The sequence below is a fragment of the Triticum urartu genome, chromosome 3A, assembly GCF_056163025.1.
Source record: "Triticum urartu cultivar PI428250 chromosome 3A, HENAU_Tu73, whole genome shotgun sequence".
Classification (NCBI taxonomy): Eukaryota; Viridiplantae; Streptophyta; class Magnoliopsida; order Poales; family Poaceae; genus Triticum; species Triticum urartu.
In genome coordinates this window covers 595,605,381-595,626,215 of record NC_141875.1, presented here as the reverse complement: position 1 = coordinate 595,626,215, position 20,835 = coordinate 595,605,381, and the positions used below count along the sequence as shown (strand labels likewise).

The 20,835-nt window shown below is 56.4% G+C and overlaps 1 protein-coding gene across 1 annotated transcript; it reads right to left on the bottom strand.

Annotated features, from left to right (window-relative positions):
- Positions 1-2,561: 2,561 nt before the first annotated feature.
- On the bottom strand, positions 2,562-20,816 carry LOC147980700 (uncharacterized). Its single transcript, XM_087515721.1, has 3 exons — positions 20,709-20,816; positions 2,865-3,237; positions 2,562-2,806 (listed from the first exon to the last, which is right to left on the bottom strand). Exons 1-3 carry the CDS (start codon positions 20,814-20,816, stop codon positions 2,562-2,564), a joined length of 726 nt encoding a protein of 241 aa, XP_087371847.1.
- Positions 20,817-20,835: the final 19 nt, after the last annotated feature.

Sequence of the window (20,835 nt, the reverse complement as noted above, 5' to 3'; positions counted from 1 at the left end):
GGCCAGCGGAGAGCACGCCCTGGTGCTCAGGCCAAGGGGTCGCCGGGCCGTCGGGTCGCATCCGGCGCGGAGTGGGACCTGCGAGGTCTTCTTCAGGCCTCTGACCCAGGAGGAGGCAGCGATGGCCGCCGTGACCCGGCGCCTGCGAGGGCGGACGGGCCGGATCCAGGCCTTCGCCCAGGCCGAGGTGGAGCAGACACGGGAGCTGGAGCGCGCCGTGTTCGTAAGTTTTCCCTTGCCTTCTGTTTTTTTTCTGTTGCTTCTTCTTCGTGGGGGCACGCTAGCGCACCCACAGGGTGTAGGCCCCGAGATTCGGGCCAACTACGTAGCAGTTGGGTCGAATCTTAAACCACTGTCTTTGTGTTGACCGTTGCTTCTTGCAGCAACTGGACTCCTACCAGGTCAGCGTCTTCAACCGGCTTCTGGAGAAGCACCGGTGGCTCAAGGAGCAGCTCGCCACCAAGGAGGAGGAGCTTTGTGCTGCCGTGGGTATTTTTCTTGCGTGCTCTTTTTAGTGGGGGTGCGCTAGCGCACCCACTAGGTGTAGCCCCCAAGATTCGGGCCAACTGCATAGCAGTTGGGTCGAATCTTAAAATGGTAATTTGTCTGATTATTTCTTCTACAACCGAGGTGCTTTCCAAGTGGACCCAGCTAATCCGGGCCGAATTCCACCACGACCAGCTCGTTGCTGACGCTGGCCGGCTTGGGGCCGATGTGGCGAAGGCGGGGGCAGAGGCAACGGGAGTTCGGCAGGCGCTCGATGAAGCCAGCCGGCTGCGGGAGCAGCTGGTGAGCGACAAGGGCCGTCTTGAGGCCGAGATGGAACGCCTCAAGGTGGAAGCCGCTAAGGTTGTGGAGGCAAGCAGGCCGTGGACCAGCGACACGTCAAGCTAGTCGACGAAAAGGGTCAGCTCCAGGCCAAGGTGGAGCGCCTGAAGGCACTGGTGGTCGCGGCAGAGGAGACCCGTCAGTGGGAAACCCGTCACCGCGAGGAGGCCGAGAAGGCGGCCGAGGACAAGGACGCCGAGCTGAAGACGTCCCTTGCCAAGGTCGCCAATCTGGAGAAGATGCTCTAGGAGCGTGACCGCAGCACCTATAAGAGTCCTTCTCTAGTAAGTGCTTTCCCGGGGTTTTGTCAGGCTGGGACCCCGGCTTCTTGTCCTTGGTGACTTTCTTATGACTTGCTTTTCTTCTTGACAGGGGCCTTCCTGGAGATGCGCCAGCTAGCGGAGGAGGTTATCTACTTTCAGCGTGACCCGCATGGGGTCGTCGGCTCCGGGACTAACCGGCAGGTGGCCTGGACCTTCCCGGAGATCGTGATCGCCGCCGAGGCTCGCGTGCGAGTCTTAGGCGAGCAGATGGGGCGGATCTCCGAGGCCGGCGCGGCGATGACAGCGGCCCTTTGGCCGGGCTCCGTTGCACCGAATAGCTTCTCGCGGCTGGTGCGATGATTGGAGTCGGGGCCAGACCGACTCCATGAGTAGCGTGTTTCCTCCTCTCATCCCGGTGCTGAGATGGCGCTCAAGTTCATGATGTCTTGGCATCCGGATCTGTCACTTGATGCGCTGATGGGCCAGTGAGCCGGCACGGAGAACCAGCTGCGGGCGGAGGCCGGACGGGTCGCAGCCAGGGCCAGCTACATTGTCGAGTTTGCCATCCATGACAAGTTCCAGCCGGAGTGGGTGGAAGACGGAGGAGTTGTGCCTGCTGACGACTACGGCCTGCTTCTAAACGACCCGGAGGGCAGCTCCGAGGAGACGGGCGTCTATGGTGATGACAATGCCGGAGAGGAGGACGTCGGCACCTCGGCGAACCCGGAGGTCGCCGAGGAGGAGCCGGCAGCTGCGCGACCCGGCGGTGGGGATGCCGGAGGTTGTCCTGTTTTTAGCTTGTAAAAACTTCGGTTAGGTAACAGGTCAACCCACCCACTAGAGGTACTTGGGTGTAATGAATTCTGGCCTTGGGCCTATTTAAATTTGAACTTGTGATGTATAAATTCCGTGAATGTTTGCGCTCTTGGATTTTGTCTTTTGAGCCATTTTCTTGCGATTTCCCCCTCTTGGGCCTCCCCCTGCGAGTCTGATGGCCGAGGCTCTGGCCCGTGACAAGGAGTTCGGCCTTTGAGAGGAGCGTGCAGTACTTAGGATGTCGAAACATTGAGCGTGAGCGAAACACCCACTGGCCCGGCTGGCGGCTATCCGGCGAAGCCGATCGGCGAGCAGCCGGTCATGCGGCAGTGTTACAAGTGGCGGGGCCGGGTTGGTTGACCCATTGTGATTGCCAGCCGACAGCCGAAGCCGGGTCTATGGCCTAGGGTGAAGTGGAGGGCCGTGGCAGCCTTAACGCGTCAGGAATTACTAAGGAAGGAGGCGGGTGGTGACCAAGCTGGTCAGCCCCCGGGTCGAGCGAGTCGAGCCGGTGGTCGGGTTTGAGAGAAAAATAATCCGTAAATGCAGGAGACACAATAGCTTGGTTGGAAAAGGGAAGCCCTCGAGCGTCATTTGGGGACTCCATAGTTTTCATGTGTTTACAAAAAGGCAGCGATACAAACATGCACACAGCTAACTGTAAAATGGGCGGAGGAGTTCTGCGTTCCACGCCCGGGTTGTTTCTTCACCGGCGGTGTCTCTCTTGCGCTTGTTTGACTTGCGGACGTCGATGAGGTAGTAGGCATTGCGGTCGCACAAGGCCCTGCTGTCGATGAATGGGTCCTCCCATGGGGGACAGCTTGTGTTGGCCGGCTTTCTCTTGGACGAGTCGGAGGACGAGGTCTCCCTCGCGAAAAGTGAGGGGCATGATCTTCTTGCTGTGGTAGTGCATTAGGCCTTGCTGGTAGATGGCTGAACGGCTAAGTGCCAGGAGACATGCTTCTTTGAGTAGGTCAACGCCGTCCTCGCGGGCTTCTCTGGCTTCGGCTTCGGTGTACATCGCAACGCGCGGCGAGTCGAACTCGGCGTCGGTCGGGATGATGGCTTCGGCTCCGTAGACGAGGAAGCACGGGATGAACCCGGTCGACCGATTTGGCATGGTGTGAAGGTTCCAGAGGACGGCCGGCAACTCGTCGAGCCAGCTGTCGGGTGAGCGGATGAGCGGCTCGACGAGTCGTGCCTTGATGCCGGATAGGATGAGGCCGTTGGCCCGCTCGACCTGGCCGTTGGACTGCGGGTGCGCAACAGATGCCAGGTCGAGGCGGGTGCCGGAGACAGAGCAGTATCGTGCGAGCACACTGAGGGAGCCCTGGATTAGGGGGTCCTCGGACAGCCGGACTATATACTTTGGCCGGACTGTTGGACTATGAAGATACAAGATTGAAGACTTCGTCCCGTGTCCGGGTGGGACTCTCCTTTGTGTGGAATGCAAGCTTGGCAATTCGGATATGTAGATCTCCTCCCTTGTAACCGACTCTATGTAACCCTAGTCCCTCTGGTGTCTATATAAACCGGAGGGTTTAGTCCGTAGGACAACAACAATCATAATCATAGGCTAGCTTCTAGGGTTTAGCCTCTATGATCTCGTGGTAGATCAACTCTTGTAATACTCATATCATCAAGATAAATCAAGCAGGAAGTAGGGTATTACCTCCATCGAGAGGGCCCGAACCTGGGTAAACATTGTGTCCCTGCCTCCTGTTACCATCCGCCTTAGACACACAGTTCGGGACCCCCTACCCGAGATCCGCCGGTTTTGACACCGACATTGGTGCTTTCATTGAGAGTTCCACTGTGCCATCACCATAAGGCTTGATGGCTCCTTCGGTCATCGACAACGATGCGATCCAGGGTGAGGTTTTTCTCCCCGGATAGATCTTCGTATTCGGCGGCTTCGCACTGTGGGCCAACTCGCTTGGCCATCTGGAGCAGATCGAGAGCTACGCCCCTGGCTGTCAGGTCAGGTTTGGAAATTTAAACTATACTGCCGACATCCGCGGAGACTTGATCTTCCACAGATTCGAGCACGTGTCAGGTGCGCTGCACAGCCACGATGAGCATGACCCAGCCCTGCCGCTGGACAGTGTTCGGGAAATCACACCTGTGGCAACTCCGGCCCTTGATCCGGAGCGGATCGCGTCGTCTGAGGACGGGTGGACGGACCCCGCCATGGATGCCGCACACTCAGTGGTGATAGAGCCGAATACTGACTTCACCTCCTACGAGACCTATGTTGCCGGATCCTTGGATTCATCCCCGGCCACAGGCTCCGAACCGCCTGCGTCCGTGCCTATTGAATCTGATTGGGCACCGATCATGGAATTTACCTCCATGGATATCTTTCAGCACTCACCCTTGTGCGATGTGCTAAATTCATTAAGGTCTCTCTCCTTGTCAGGAGACCCTTGGCCGAACTATGTCCAGCTTGAGTGGGAAGCGGACGACGAAGAAATTCGTTCCCCACCCACCACCCACTTAATAGCCACTGCCGACGACTTAACCAACATGCTTGATTTCGACTCCAAAGACATCGACGGTATGGACGACGATGCAGGAGAGGAACAGGAACCACCGCCCACAGGGCGCTGGACAACCACTTCATCACACGATATGTACATGGTGGATACACCCAAAGCAAACAATGATGAGGAATGGAAGGATGCAGCGGAGGATAATTCCCTCGAGAAGCAACCAAAGCGACGACATAGGCGCCGCTCCAAATCCAGCCTCGGCAAAAACAGCGATAACAACGCAAGAAAGAATAATACCCCGGTCGGCTCCAAAGCAAACGACGACCACATGGACCCAACGACAGAGCAGGATGAACCAGCAGACGGAGAACATAGTACGGAGCCACTGTCCAATCTCGGCGACGCCGAGGGTAAAGCTCATCAACCTGTCTCCAGAGAGGAGAACAGTCCGGACGACGATGCACACATCATCCCGGAAAGGGGAGAAAGAGGACCTCCATAGAAGGCTTATTGCCACCGCAAGGAGTTTGAAGAAGCAGAAGCAAAGGCTTAAGGCCGCGCAAAATACACTCAACAGTAGATGGAACAAAGTGCTCGACACTGAAGAAAAGTACGATGGCAGCCGCCACACAAAGAGCTATCCAAAGCGCAAGCTGCTGCCCGAATTCAATGACGAGGCTTTAGAGCCTATACAGCTGGAAAATAAAACGGCCGAACAGCCGGATCGATCACCCCGTGGCCGCGATAGGGCGGCTAACGATGTCGCACATAAGTCAGCACACGATTTACGTGAGGACTTGCACCAAAAAGCTGGTATGACCAGGTCCATTTACGGATCTAGGAAGCGCGCTCCGGCACAGAATCAAAACCGAACACTACAACCGTCAGAACGCCATGACACATCCAAATACAGGGGTGTCGCGCACCCCCTATGCTTTACCGATGAGGTTCTGGATCACGAATTTCCAGAAGGATTCAAACCCATGAACATAGAGGCATACGACAGAACGACAAACCATGGGGTCTGGATTGAGGACTTTAACCTTCATATCCACATGGCTCGCGGAGATGATCTCCATGCCATCAAATACTTGCCCCTCAAGTTGAAAGGACCAGCTCGGCACTGGCAAAAGAGCCTCCCCGAAAACTCAATTGGAAGTTGGGAAGAGCTTGAAGATGCTTTTAGTGCTAATTTTCAAGGGACCTATGTCCGACCTCCGGATGCAGACGATTTCAGTCATATAATTCGACAGCCCGGAGAGTCAGCCCGAAAGCTTTGGAACAGATTCCTCACTAAGAAGAATCAAATTGTCGACTGCCTGTACGCCGAAGCCTTAGCGGATTTCAAACATAGCGTCCGGGACGAATGGCTCGCCAGACACCTCAGCCAGCAAAAACCGAGGACAATGGCAGCCCTAACAAGCCTTATGACCCGCTTTTGCGCGGGCGAAGATAGTTGGCGGGCCCGTAGCGGCACCAGCGACCCAGGCACATCCGAAGTCAGTGATGGCAATGGAAAACCACGACGCAATAAAAGCAAGCGTCGAAACAATGAAGACAGCCCGGACAACATGGCGGTAAACGCCGGATTCAGGAGCTCTCGACCCGGTCAACGGAAAAAGCCATTTAAAGGCAGCAGAGATGGATCGTCCAGCCTAAACAAGATTCTAGACAGACTATGTCAGATTCATGGCACCTCCGACAAACCCGCAAATCACACCAACAGAGAATGCTGGGTCTTCAAGCAGTCCGGCAAGCTAAACGCCGAACAGAATGGGAGGGAGACACCAAGGGAAGACGAGGATGAGCCTCGCCAGCCGAACACTGGGGGACAGAAAAAATTCCCACCAGAGGTCAAAACAGTGAACATGATTCACATAATGAAGAGGAGGAGCAAACGCGCACTCCGAGGCGTATGCGCCGTGGAGCCCTCTACCCCAAGTTCAACCCATGGTCGTCCTACCCGATCACTTTTGATCACGGGGATTACCCGACTAGTATCCGGCACGGAGGATCGGCTGCCTTGGTACTAGACCCAATAATTGACGGATACCATCTCACCCGAGTCCTTATGGACGGCGGCAATAGTCTTAATCTGACATATCAGGACATGGTCCGCAAAATGGGGATAGACCCGACAAGAATCAGCCAAAGCAATACTACCTTTAAAGGAGTAATACCAGGCCCAAAGGCCCGCTGCACGGGCTCTCTAGTACTCGAGGTTGTATTCGGTTCCCCTGACAACTTCCAAAGTTAAAAGTTAACCTTCGACATCGCTCCATTCCGAAGCGGCTATCAAGCACTACTCGGAAGAACGGCCTTCGCCCATTTTAATGCAATATCGCATTACACTTATCTTAAGCTTAAGATGCCCGGTCCATGCGGCATCATCATAGTTAGAAGAAACACAGAGCGTTCCTTACGTGCGAAAGAATGTGTGGCGGCTTTAGCAGCCGAACACTAAATGGCCTCTCCAAACCAGAATAAATGATCGGTCGTCAAGACCGCGGACACGGCTGGACGAGTCCGGCGCACCACTAGCTGTAACAGCTCAGATAAACCTAAGACTGGGTCGATGGATATTCCCCCATAGGTGGTGCTTGGGGCTTCCCACATGTAAAAAGGACTACGGTTTGGCTTGACCTTATTTAGATTGAATTTTAATGGTTTATTAAGAATAACCAATTTTTCACATGAAAACTGTCGGATTTCGGGTTCCGGCAGACCCTTGAGGTTCAAACACTGGGGTGCGCGCGGAGATTTCTCCTCCTACCTACCTGCACCCCTCCGCCTCACTAAGATCTAAGCTAAGGAGAGAACAGCACAAGAGACGCAGGGTTTATACTGGTTCGGGCCAACGTTGTGGTGTAATACCTTACTCCAGTGTGTGGTGTGGTGGATTGCCTCTTGGGCTGATGATGATGAACAATACAAGGAAGAACAGCCTCGCAAGGGTCTGTTCTTGGCTAGGCGATGAACTGCTAGGAGGAGCTCAGTCACCCCTCTCTCTCTCTACCTGATCTTCTCTATCCTTTGGTCCCTCTCTTTTCTTCGGATCCCTCCGCTCTCTCTTTTTTTCTCCCCGCCCCCTTTGCTCTGTGGGTGTCTGGTCCTATTTATAGAGGCCCTGGTCCTCTTCCCAAATATCGAGCGGGAAGGGAGCCAACAATGGTGGGCTAATTTGAAGGGGGACAGCTAGTATCAGCTATCCTGACAAAAGTAGTCTTCGCCTGCGCAAAGTTCTGGTGATGACGCCGTCTTGGGCTCCACAGTGACCTCCGTCTCGTAGTCCTCCTGGTCTTGGTCTCGTTGCACCGAAATGGCAACCTTTGCCTGATGCCTCGGTACTCTGTGGCTGCGCTTGCCCCCTTTGCACCAAAGAGGAAGGGAGGACACTGCGCGGGCTGGCACCCGGCTGGCGCCCCCGGTCGTCATGGCTTGCGTCACGGGCACCTTGTGAGGTACCCCGCCTTGATTTCTTCGCCTCCTCGTGAGCCAGCCTGATGAGGCCGCGCCTGAGGAAGCTCCGCGTCATCCGCCCCGCGAGGCTTGGCCCCTCGCAAGGGTCTTGGGTTTGTGTTGGTGAAGATGGGCCGCGCTAGGGCCCCCCTTTGAGCCACGCCGCAGGCCGCAGGCAGGCAAGTCTGGGGACCCCCGTTCCTAGAATGCCGACAGTAGCCCCCAGGCCCAAGGCACACTCGGACTTGGCCGTGCAGGGAGGCGGAAGGGCAAGAGCGAAGCGCCGCGGGCCCTAACAGCCTACGGCCTTGGGCGCCGCGTGGCGGTTGATTGGACGTGGGCGCCTCCACTTCCCCATGGTGCCTCGGCAACTGCACGGATTGGACAAGTCCCTGCTTGCAAAGCGGGTCATAATTACCTACGATCGTGGGGGCCGTTGGTTGCCCATCGCCAGTTATAAGTATGGACCGGCGCGCGCCCTTCCAGTTCATCCCTCCTTGCATCTCCTTTTTCTTCATGGCCCCATCGAGGAGGTTCTCGGCCGCAGAGAAGGGGAAGGCTCGCCAGGTTGAGCCCGCCTCTACCCCACCCAAGCGCGGCCGAGGGCGCCCTTGCAAACATCCTGTGGCCACCACGGTGGCTCCCCGCGGCCGTGGAGGCGATCTTCAGCACAGCGATGGGCGGATTGCTGCGGCCGAGGGGCGCGCTCCGGCTATGCGTCCCCCTAGGCCGCGCTTTCGCGCTGCTGAAGTGTTGCCGGAGTTCGTTGTGTGGTCGGCGGGGCCGACCAGCACCCGGCTTCCACTTCCTCGCTTCCTCCTTGGCGAGCTCCCGGCCGGCGCCCCGGGCGGCCTCTGGCTCCAGGCCGACGGCTGCTGCAGCCAGGCCTCATGGGTCTCACTGGAGGTCTCCACGGCCGGGAGCCTGTTCCTGGCCCGCGGTTGGCAGACGTTTGCCCGCGCGCGTGGCCTGAGCCGTCGGTGCACCCTACACTTCAAGTTCGACGGCGATGCCACCCTCTATGTGAGGGTGTTTGGGGAAGATGGTCGCTGCGCAGGGTGTTGCCCCGAGGGTGACGACCGCGGCTGGGAACCCAGCTCCGGCGATGATGGAGAGGGCAGCGCTCGCGCGGCCGGCGGCGCTCAGGGTTCCTCAAGCTTCTCCGGTTCTTCTTCAGGCGGCGACTCTTCTAGCGGTGGCCGCGGTCAGCCTCCACGCCGTCGTATCTGCTTGGGAGGTGGCAACGTGTCCGCCCGCCGTCGCGCCCTGGTGAAGCACGAGAGGGAGTCCGCCTGAGCTCCGGAGGCAGCTCGGGCCTTCCCTGCGGGCCGGTGTGAGGCGAGCTGCACCAGATTTGTTCTTTCTTTTCCTTTTTCCTGCATAACAAAGACAATAGTGTGGAGCCCCACGGGGGCGTGTTTGGGTTATTGCTGTTAATCATCGTTTTGCTTTCGTTATCGTACCTTCCGGCTACGTGCCCGAGCGTGGATAGTTCTTGGCCCCGGTCGTGGGGGGGCGACCGACCCAGGCCCTTTGTTTGCGTCGCGGTGCCCGTGGGGCACGGACTGGAGGGGTGCTCCTGTAATGGGCCCAGGTCGCGAACTCTTTGAACGACTAGAATAGGAACACTCGTGAGGGTGCTCAGCTGCCCCCCTCGCGAGGCCTTGCACAAGAGAAATCGAGGCAGGAGAGTGAAAAGTCGAAGAACCACAAGCCAAAGACGGCAACAACTTCAATAAAACTTCGAATGAGAAGGAACAAGCCAACTGCCAAAAGCAAATGAAAAGCCGCGTCCGGCACCTAATCTAGTCTTCGACGTCTTCTCACCAGCGCGGAGCTAAGTGCTGCCACTGGGCATGGGAGGGAGCCCCAGGGCCTGAGGCCGGCGCTCCTGAGACTCCGGGGCGTGTACAGCCCCAACTCATTATTACGTGAGACTGACACGGGCGGCGAGCTTCACAGGCATTGGCCTTCTTCACAGGCTCCGGGCCTTTTCCAAAACGTGATACCTTCACAGGCATTCGCCTTCTTCACAAGCTCTGGGCCTTTTCCAAAACGCGATAGCTTCACAGGCATTCGCCTTCTTCATAGGCTCTGGGCCTTTTCCAAAACGCGATAGCTTCACAGGCATTCGCCTTCTTCACAGGCTCTGGGCCTTTTCCAAAAAGCGATAGCTTCACAGGCATTCGCCTTCTTCACAGGCTTTGGGCCTTTTTAGGGGTAGAACCTCCGGAGGTGCTGGATGTTCCATGCATTCAGGACTGGCACCCCCTCCTGAGTCTCCAAGCGTGCGGAGCCGGGCCTGGAAACATGAACAACTTTGAACGGGCCCTCCCACGTGGGAGAGAGCTTGTGCAGCCCCTCCCTGGAGAGAACCCGCCTGAGCACGAGGTCTCCTACCTCGAGAGTTCTGGGGCGGATGTTGCGGTAGTGATATCGCCGCAGTGCTTGTTGGTACCTCGCCGCTCGCAGCGCTGCTTCTCGGCGATGTTCCTCCCATAGCACGAGGTCCATCCCCCGCATGGCGTCCTGCTATGCCTCGTCAAACGCCAGGACCCGCGCGGAGCGACGTCTGACCTCGTGAGGGAGGACCGCTTCGGCTCCGTAGACCAGGAAGAACAGGGTCTCTCCAGTCGGCTTGGTCGCGGTTGTGCGGATGGACCACAACACGGACTGAAGCTCGTCGTACCAACCTCTGCCGCAGGCCTCCAGCTTCTTCTTGAACGTCCTGGTCTTGAGGCCCCTCAGGACCTCCGCGTTGGCTCGCTCGGCCTGGCCGTTGCTTCGGGGGTGCGCCACTGAAGCGTAGCATATCTGCGTTCCAAGGTTAGCACAGTATGTTTTGAAGAGGTTACTGGTGAACTGCGAACCGTTGTCCGTGATGATGCGATTCGGCACCCCAAACCGGCTCACGATGCCCTTGATGAACTTGACCGTGGAACCCGCGGGAATGGTGCGGACAGCCTCTACTTCGGCCCACTTGGTGAACTTGTCCACGGCGACATAGAGGTAGCGGTAGCCCCCGAGCGCCCGAGGAAACGGGCCCAAGATGTCCAGCCCCCAGACTGCGAATGGCCACGAAAGGGGTATAGTCTGCAAGCCTCCTGCTGGCTGATGGATCTGCTTGGCGTGGAACTGGCAGGCCTCACAAGCTTTCACTAGTTCGACGGCGTCATTGAGCGCGGTGGGCCAATAAAACACACTGCAGAACGCCTTGCCGATGAGGGTCCGTGATGATGAATAATGTCCACAGTCTCCGCTGTGTATATCTTCCAGCAGTTCCTTCCCTTGCTCCCTGGAGATGCAGCGCAGGGATACATCGTTTGGCCGCTTCCGGTAGAGCTCTCCATCCTTGATGCAGTATGCCGTGGCCTGGCGTTCCACTCGCTGCGCTTCCTCCTCCTTCTCCGGAAGGGTCCCTTGCGTTAGGTAACTCCGGAGCTCCACGATCCAACATCCCTCCTGAGGTTCCATCATCAGGAGCAGGCGTGCTCCTGAGGCCGGGCCACAGGCCGGAGCCCCTGAGGCAGGTGGGTGGGGGAGCTCCTCCCGGGGCTGAGCCGTGTTCGATAATGACGGCAGGGCTGATGGCTTGAAGAGCCGCTCCTCGAAAATCCAGGCTCCTGAGGTAACCGCCTGGACGCCCATTTGGCGATGTCGTCGGCCTCCTGATTGGTGCCACGGGGCACATGCTGTAACTCCAACCCCCAGAACTGCTTCTCCATCTTGCGGACCTCCGCTAGGTAGGCTTCCATGTGCTCATCCTTCGGCTCGTACACCTTGTTGGAGAAATTGACAAGGAGCTGCGAATCGCCCTTGATGGTGAGGCGTTTCACCCCCAGGGCAGCCGCGGCCTTCAAGCCCGCTATTAAACCTTCATACTCCGCTGTGTTGTAGGAGACCTTTTCACCTTGCTGGAAACAGAGCTGCATGGCGTAATAGAGTTTGTCCTGAGCGGGCGATATAAGCACCGCCCCAGCCCCTGCGCCATGCCTGGAGAACGCCCCATCGAAGTACATGACCCAGCCTTCTGGCGCCTCGCTTCCTGGGGACAGGGACCGATCCTCGTCGGCCTTGAGGCCTGGCGCCTCCGTCCATTCTGCCACAAAATCCGCCAACGCTGCTCCCTTGATGACTCTGGTCGTGCTGAATTCGAGCTGAAACGCTTGCAGTTCTAAGTTCCACTCAGCGACCCTTCCAGCTGAATTAGGGCTCCTAAGCACTCTCTCCAGGGGGTATGACGAGACGGCCTTGATGGGGTGACCCTGAAAATAGTGCCGCAGCTTGCGCGAGGCCACCAATAGCGCGAGGATGAGTTTCTGAGGCATGGGGTACCGTGCCCTTGCATCCCGCAACACCGTGCTGACGAAGTACACCGGGTGCTCAACGAGGTGGAGTGCGTCAGTGCTGGTGGCTCCCTTCAGAGACCATGGCGCCTCTTGAGGCAATAAGGCCTCCTAAGACTGGCCATCTGGAAGAGGGGCCTCTTCCACCTTCGGTGCACCCCTCTGTGGCGGCTGATCCTCCTCAGCCGCGGTGGCAGTTTCTGTAGGCCTTCCTTGTCCCTGTTCTGCCTTGTCCCAGGCTGCTGCCGCGGTTTTGATTCGGCGCTCCTCTCTGACTGCCACCAAGGCTGCGCTGGCGGAGTAGGGAGTGGCGGCGAGGTAAAGCACCAGGGGCTCTTGAGGGCGCGGAGCCACCATGACCGGTGGGCTGGTCAGGTATCTCTTGAGATCCTGGAACGCCTTGTCGGCCTCTTCAGTCCACTCGAAGGGCCCCTTTTTCTTCATTAGCTGGAAGAAGGGCAGTGCTCGTTCCCCCAACTTGGAGATGAAGCGCCCTAGCGCGGTCACGCGCCCTGTGAGCTTCTGCATTTCTCTGAGGGTCTTTGGCGGGCTCATGTCTTCCACCGCCTTGACCTTCTCCGGGTTAGCCTCGATGCCTCGGTGGGACAAGAGGAAACCCAAGAGCTTGCCCGAGGGGACTCCGAACACACACTTCTCTGGGTTGAGCCGTAGGTTCACTGCATTGAGGCTCGCGAAGGTTTCCTCCAAGTCTTGTATCAAGGTCCTGGCCTCCCGAGACTTTACCACAATGTCATCGATGTAAGCTTCAACATTCTTCCCAAGCTGCGGGCCCAAGGTGATGTGCATCAGCCGCTGGAAGGTTGCCCCTGCTTTACGCAGCCCGAATGGCATGCATGTGTAGTAGTACACCCCACACGGGGTTAGGAAGGCTGTCTTCTCGACGTCTTCTACTGCCATCTTGATCTGGTGATACCTAGAGAAGGCATCCAAGAAGCATAACAGGTCGCATTCCGTAGTGGAATCGACGATCTGGTCGATGCGGGGGAGCGGGAACGGATCTTGCGGGCATGCTTTGTTGAGGTTGGTGAAGTCGACACACATGCGCTCCTTTCCTCCCTTCTTTGGCACAACGACAGGGTTGGCCAACCAATCCTGGTATCGGACCTCGCGAATGACCCCAGCGGCTTCTAATTTGCGAGTCTCTTGGACGATGAAGGCCTGCTTTTCTGTGGACTGCCGCTTGACCTTCTACTTCACAGGGCGCACGTTGGGGCACACGTTGAGGTGATGCTCGATTACACTCCTAGGGATCCCTGCCAACTGGTCAGGCTCCCAAGCGAATACCTTCTTGTTTGCGCGCAGGAACCCAACCAGGGCCTTCTCCTGCTCGGGTTTGAGGTGGGCGCCTATGGTGAAAGTGGCGTTGGTGGATCCGTCCTCATCGACGGGTATCTGCTTGGTTTCTGCCTTGTCTTGGGTGAACAACTGTTTCTTCTTGGCGGGTGCAGCCCCCTTGGGCCCGGGGGTCTCCAAGTCGGCGGGCTATGCCGACGCCGCCGTCTTGAAGGCGAGCTTGAGCACCCGCAGCGCGTCCCCGGTGTCCCCGTGCACAGTGAGGACACCGCTGCTCCCGGGCATCTTCATGAGGTTGTACGCCGGGTGCGTCGCGGCCATGAACTGGGCCAGCGCAGGGTAGCCGAGGATGGCATTGTAGGGGAGGCCGATGGGGGCGATGTCGAAGTCGACCAGCTCCGTGCAGAAGTTGTCGTAGGTGCCGAAGGTTACTGGGAGCCGGATCTGTCCCAAGGAGCTGGACGACTTGCCCCCAACGCCTAAGAAGGGCCGGCTGGGTTGCAGCCGTTCCAGGGGTATGCAGAGGAGGTTGAAGGCCTCGACCGAGAGAATGCTGAGGCCCGCGCCGCCATCAATGAGTGTTCTGGTGACGGCCACCTGGAAGATGGTGGGGGTGCACAACATGGGGAGCGCACCCGAGCAGGCCGAGTTGGAGGGGTGGTCCTCCGAGCTGAAGGTCAGGCCGGTCTCGGGCGCCACCCGGTCCAGGGGAGCCCCCTGCCGCATGGAAGCGGCGCTGACCCGGCGGATGAACGGCTTGACGTGGTGACTTGTAGGCGGCGCCTGCGAGCCGCCCAAGAGGGTCGCGACGACCGGGGGTGTTGGTGCAGCGCAATGGTCGGGGGAGAGGTTGCGGGGCTCCATGGGCGCGCGGAGCGCGTGGGACGAAGAACCAGTTGGGGTGAGCGAGGGAGTTGCGGTGCGGCCGTCTTGCCGCACGAACGGATGCTGGGATGATGCTTGCTGCTCGTCCCCCGCCGAGCCGGTGGCGGCGTTGACGGCAGGTGACGGGGAATGGCGAGGACGCCCGCCGACAGGGGCCGTCTGGGCGACGCAGGAAGCGAGTGCGGCCTGGCGCTCGGCGCGGGCCCGACGAGCGTCAGACATGGGCGTGATGGTCGGAGGAGAACGGGGTGGTGGAAGACGAATCTCGGCGCACCCCTACCTGGCGCGCCAAATGTCGGATTTCGGGTTCCGGCAGACCCTTGAGGTTCGAACACTGGGGTGCGCGCGGAGATTTCGCCTCCTACCTACCTGCACCCCTCGCCTTGCTAAGATCTAAGCTAAGGAGAGAACAGCACAAGAGACGCAGGGTTTATACTGGTTCGGGCCACCGTTGTGGTGTAATACCCTACTCCAGTGTGTGGTGTGGCGGATTGCCTCTTGGGCTGATGATGATGAACAATACAAGGAAGAACAGCCTCGCGAGGGTCTGTTCTTGGCTGGGCGATGAACTGCTGGGAGGAGCTCAGTCACCCTTCTCTCTCTCTACCTGATCTTCTCTATCCTTTGGTCCCTCTCTTTTCTTCGAATCTCTCCGCTCTCTCTTTTTTTCTCCCTGCCCCCTTTGCTCTGTGGGTGGCTGGTCCTATTTAGAGAGGCCCTGGTCCTCTTCCCAAATATCGAGCGAGAAGGGAGCCAACAATGGCGGGCTAATTTGAAGGGGGACAGCTAGTATCAGCTATCCTGACAAAAGTAGTCTTCGCCTGCGCAAAGTTCTGGTGATGACGCCGTCTTGGGCTCCACGGTGACCTCCGTCTCATAGTCCTCCTGGTCTTGGTCTCGTTGCACTGAAATGGCAACCTTTGCCTGATGCCTCGGTACTCCGTGGCTGCGCTTGCCCCCTTTGCACCAAAGAGGAAGGGAGGACACTGCGCAGGCTGGCACCCGCCTGGCGCCCCCGGTCGTCATGGCTTGCGTCACGGGCACCTCGTGAGGTACCCCGCCTTGATTTCTCCGCCTCCTCATGAGCCAGCCTGACGAGGCCGCGCCTGAGGAAGCTCCGCGTCATCCGCCCCGCGAGGCTTCGCCCCTCGCGAGGGTCTTGGGTTTGTGTTGGTGAAGATGGGCCGCGCTGGGCCCCCCTTTGAGCCACGCCGCAGGCCGCAGGCAGGCAAGTCTGGGGACCCCCGTTCCCAGAATGCCGACAAAAACTGTCACCTGGGCTTTTTCTCTCTTACAGATGATCATCGTGCTACACCCTTCCAGGATATGGCACAACGGAGACACAGGAGCAGACGTGTAGCAGGGCCCCGCTCAAAGGTTTCTTTTTAGATTAAGACCCTGTGTAAACCTTTTTTACTGTCTCTCTTGTTGCTTCACACCCTACGGATACTTAACATAACCAAGAGGGATGCTGGCGTTATTGGCATTTCGTCACGTCAGACTAATGCACGTACCTGGAAATTCAGGGCTCATTATCGAGGGTGTTACTCAGCCCAGTGTATGTTGTAAAGTCCGAATACCTTAGGGAGTGTTCGGCGTCGCGAGTTTGGCCTTAAATGCATCAACTCCGAATCATGTTTTTTGGTCAATAGTTGGGTTTGCCCGGCTCCCGTGTTTTGCTACCTTACGTTCCGCTCTAACGGCTAAGGTGACACCGGGAGAACTACTGTGATTGTGCCCTGGTTCATTTGGATGAGCACCTCAGTAGAGAAAGCCGAAAACTGACTGTCATGATAAAGCGCGAGACTAGTCAACAACTCAATGACTCAGCGGAATCTTCGCGATCCCTCCACATTAACGAAGGGCCGGTTTCCTAGTCATGTATGTACGCGCACCGTGCTCGGATGAGTGCGAAAGTACCAGGGGCTATATCGTAGCCCCATTGTCAAACTCCTATGGCTAAGTGAAAGTGTTAAAGCAATATAGTCTGATTGCCTCGTTCGCCACGCTATCACCTCCTTAACGGACCAAGACGTTGGATCAAGTGTGAATACACGCTTTTCCGAGCACCCCCGCATTATATGTGTGGGGGCTGAAGCCGACGACTACAAACTTTTAGGTTATATACATACATAAACGGCCGCACAGGCGGTATCATAATACTTTTAGGCAAAAGTATAAACACAGCCTTTATAATCCAAATAGCATTGTTTTTACAATTGGGATACATGTCACTCGATCATGATACTCTTCAAGCACTGAGCCTCTATTAAACGAGGGCCTTCTAGGACATCTTCAAAATAGTGCTCGGTCGAGACCTGGCCTACGGCCGGACCTCGGGTTGCAATAGCGGTGGCATCCATCTCTGCCCATTATGTCTTAACACGGGTAAGAGCCATCCGCGCACCCTCTATGCATGCCGACCACTTTACAGCGTCGATATGCGGCGCAGCACCAAGGAATCGTTGCACTAAACCAAAATAACTATTCGGCCATGGTCCTTCCGGCAAAAGATGATCCACGACAGACCTCATGGCAAGCCCGTACAACCTATGGAGCTCAGCCCACTCGGCCATTTGCTCATTTAACAGCAGTGGACGCATTGGAGCACTGAACTACGACTAGAACAACTTTTCCACTTCGTGATCTTTTTGATCTTTGAAAAAAAACTCAGTCGCATCAACAGCACTCATTGCCAAGTCTGAATACGCATCTGCAGCACTCCATAATTGATCCAGAGGGGCATACTTCGGATCTCTGAACTTCGTCCGCAACAAAAAGGGCTTCCCAGCCGTGATATCTCCATCTTGACGAAGCTCCTCCTTCGCCGCTCTGATTTTAGAGTGGGTCTCCTTGGCTGCTACCCTGGTTTTCTCCAGGTCCGCTGCTTTCGCTTGGCTTTCCTTTTCAAGAAGCTCATATCGGTCGGCGGCATCTTTCAGCTCAACGGCCATCTTGGCTATTTTATCTTCACTCTGGCGATGAGCAGCCCATTTGGCTCTTAACTCTTTGGCCGCCTTTAGGGCGGCCGCATCACTCCTCCTGGCTTGTTCCTTGGCTCGGGCAAGTTCCGCCCGAAGGGTCTCCACCGCGGCAGCTCCATCTGCAGTCACAGCATATTATAGATACTAGCATCATGCTCCTCTTAATATCTGTTGACCATCGGAGAATACATACCATGTGCCTCATCAAGCCGCTTGTTCACAAGCACGATGTCGGCATTTGCCGTATCAAGCTACCGCCTCAGTTCGGCAAACTCACCAGTCCGGCCAGCCACCGAACCCTCAGCCGCCTGCACATGTGAGCAGCGTGATCATTACCTGGGACTATGATCCTCTGTTTGCCGCCTCTGGACAGCAACTAGAGTCTCAGGGGCTACTATTTGTATAAGGCACACCTAGAGTGTGCGATACCGTCAAAAAAATAATATATTACTTTGCGTACCTCAAAGCCTCTTAGCAGGCTCGTAAAAGCTTCATGCAACCCACTTTGGGCGGATGAGATCCTCTCAACCACCATACCCATTAAAGTACGATGCTCCTCCGAGATAGCCGCTTGCTCCAAAAGACCCATCAGTATGTCCGGTTGTGCAGTGGACAATCCTAGACTCTTTCTGTTGCTCTCCTTAGGAGCCGAATACTCCAGACTTTGGGTGGCCGAAGAGTTACCTTCTAGCCTCGGCAGATCAGGAGAAATCCTCCGTGATGACACCTCAGGGTCGTCCGCCCCAGGAGACTGGGAGACAAGGGGAGGCGTTTCGCTCTCCATCATCTCCGGAAGAAGATCCCCCGAGGACGATCTCTGATGAGAAGGGCTACGATCCGGACTGCAAGACATATGTCTCGGTTATTGTCCTCGGAGATAAAGCAGGATATATTTACCAAAAGTACTCTGGTTCACTTGCAGCTCGGTGGAGGGTTGATCCCCTTGCGGGCACTGTACGGCAAAGGTGCCCTCCGGGGCAGGGCCCCTGGCGAAGGATTCTTCCCTCGTTTGGAAACCCCTGTTTCCAAGTCCTCAGGGGCGGTCCTCTTCTTTCCTTGGGGGGAGGGAATTTTAGAATCTTCTCCCCGGTTATCCTCCTTCACGGAGACACTAACCCCCCCCCCCCGGTTTGGACGAGTAATGCGTGAGGCCCGCTTTCGGCTTCTTTATTCCTCCCTTTATCTTCCCCTGATGGCACTTGATAAGGTGCGTGCTCAAGCATCCTGGCTAGTATAGGATCCGGTGAGCCTTCGGGAAGGGGGGCCGAACACCTGATCATCTTCGCCTTTCTTATCCAGTCTTGGCCAAGAGCGATTTTTTTAGAATGATGTTATAACAAATGAAAAGATGACGTGTTCGGCTGCAGAATTACTTACATGGGTATCTGGACGATTGCAGTTTAGACCCGCATCCTCGGTGGTGTCCGGCACTTTATTCGTGATCCAAAGAACAATCCATACATCCCTTCGAGCATCATGCCGAAGAATTGCTGAATAGTTCGCGGTCCTTCCGGGTTGAACTCCCACATAAGGAGAGATCGACGTTGGCATGGTAGGACCCGATGAACTAGCATAACTTTCATTACCTTGACGAGACTGACATCCCTCTTGAGGAGATCTCGGATGCGACTTTGCAATGTCGGAACGTCATTAACTGGCCCCCAGTCCAGCCCCTTGTTGACCCATGACACCAGTTGTGGCGGGGGGCCCGAATGGAAGGCGGGGGGAGCTACCCACTTTGTACTTCGAGGAGCTGTGATGTAAAACCACTCCCGCTGCCATAAGTTGGACACCTCCGGGAAGTAACCCTTTGCCAATAGAGCATCGACAACTTTGCTTATTATGGCACCTCCGCATTCTGTGTGTCACCCATCGATCATCTTCGGCTTCGTATTGAAGGTCTTGAGCCATAAGCCGAAGTGTGGGGTGATGCGGAAGAAGGCCTCACACACGACGATAAATGACGAGATGTGAAGGATGGAATCTGGGGCTAGATCATGGAAATCGAGCCCGTAATAGAACATAAGCCCTCTGAAAAAGGATCAAGACTAAAGCCTAGCCCTCGGAGGAAGTGGGAAACAAATACGACACTCTCTTTGGGTTCGGGAGTGGGGATGACCTTCCCTTGAGCAGGCAGCCTGTGCGAGACTTCAGCGGTCAGATACCTGGCTTCCCTTAGCTTCTTGATGTCCTCCTCTGTGACAGAGGAAGCCATCCACCGGCCTTGAGGATTGGATCCGGACATGGTTGAAGGTCCGAAGTGCTTGGCCTGAGCCTTGGGTGTTGGAACTCGGGGTGGGGGAAGGGAAGGATTGAGCGCGAGAGGAAAGGGACAGGCCTTGGCCCCTTTATAAAGAGGGCGAATATCAAGCGTCCTCCGCGAGCCCGTTTGGAACTTGCCTAAAATTGAGGAGTCATATTAACAAGCACGATTGGGTTACCCATGCACGTATTGATGAGACTCCCGTGATAAGGGGAACACGATCCCTGCTTCGACAAGACATGCTGATAAAACCGCCTCACAACACGTGCAATGGCAGGCAGGGACAAACGGTTCGTAATGACCAGGCCACGGCAGGACATCATGTTATGAAAAGTTGTTAGTAGATTAGATTTGTGGAAATATTATACTCTCTATGGTGGTATGTGGAATTTGTTTTGCAGAGCTGGACACTATCCTTGTGTTCGAAATCTTCTATGGAGTATTCGGAGGAAGAACTTGCCTTGCAATGCCGAAGAGAATCTGCGCACCGGACTTGTCATCATTGAAGCCTGGTTCAGGGGCTACTGGGGGAGTCCTGGATTAGGGGGTCCTCGGACAGCCGGACTATATACTTTGGCCGGACTGTTGGACTATGAAGATACAAGATTGAAGACTTCGTCCCGTGTCCGGGTGGGACTCTCCTTTGCGTGGAAGGCAAGCTTGGCAATTCGGATATGTAGATCTTCTCCCTTGTAACCGACTATGTGTAACCCTAGTCCCCTCCAGTGTCTATATAAACTGGAGGGTTTAGTCCGTAGGACAACAGCAATCATAATCATAGGCTAGCTTATAGGGTTTAGCCTCTACGATCTCGTGGTAGATCAACTCTTGTAATACTCATACCATCAAGATCAATCAAGAAGGAAGTAGGGTATTACCTCCATCAAGAGGGCCCGAACCTGGGTAAACATTGTGTCCCCCACCTCCTGTTACCATGCGCCTTAGACGCACAGTTCGGGACCCCCTACCGAGATCCGCCGGTTTTGACATCGACATGCACCTTTGGTGAAGTTGGTGTCGTTGTCGGTGATGATGCTATTCGGCATGCCGTAGCGCACCGCGATGTCTTTGATGAACCGGATGGTCGTCGGCCCGTCCAGCTTCTTGATTGGCCTTGCTTCGATCCATTTGGTGAACTTCTCCACCGCCACCAGCAAATGCGTCATGTCGCCTCGGGCAGTCTTG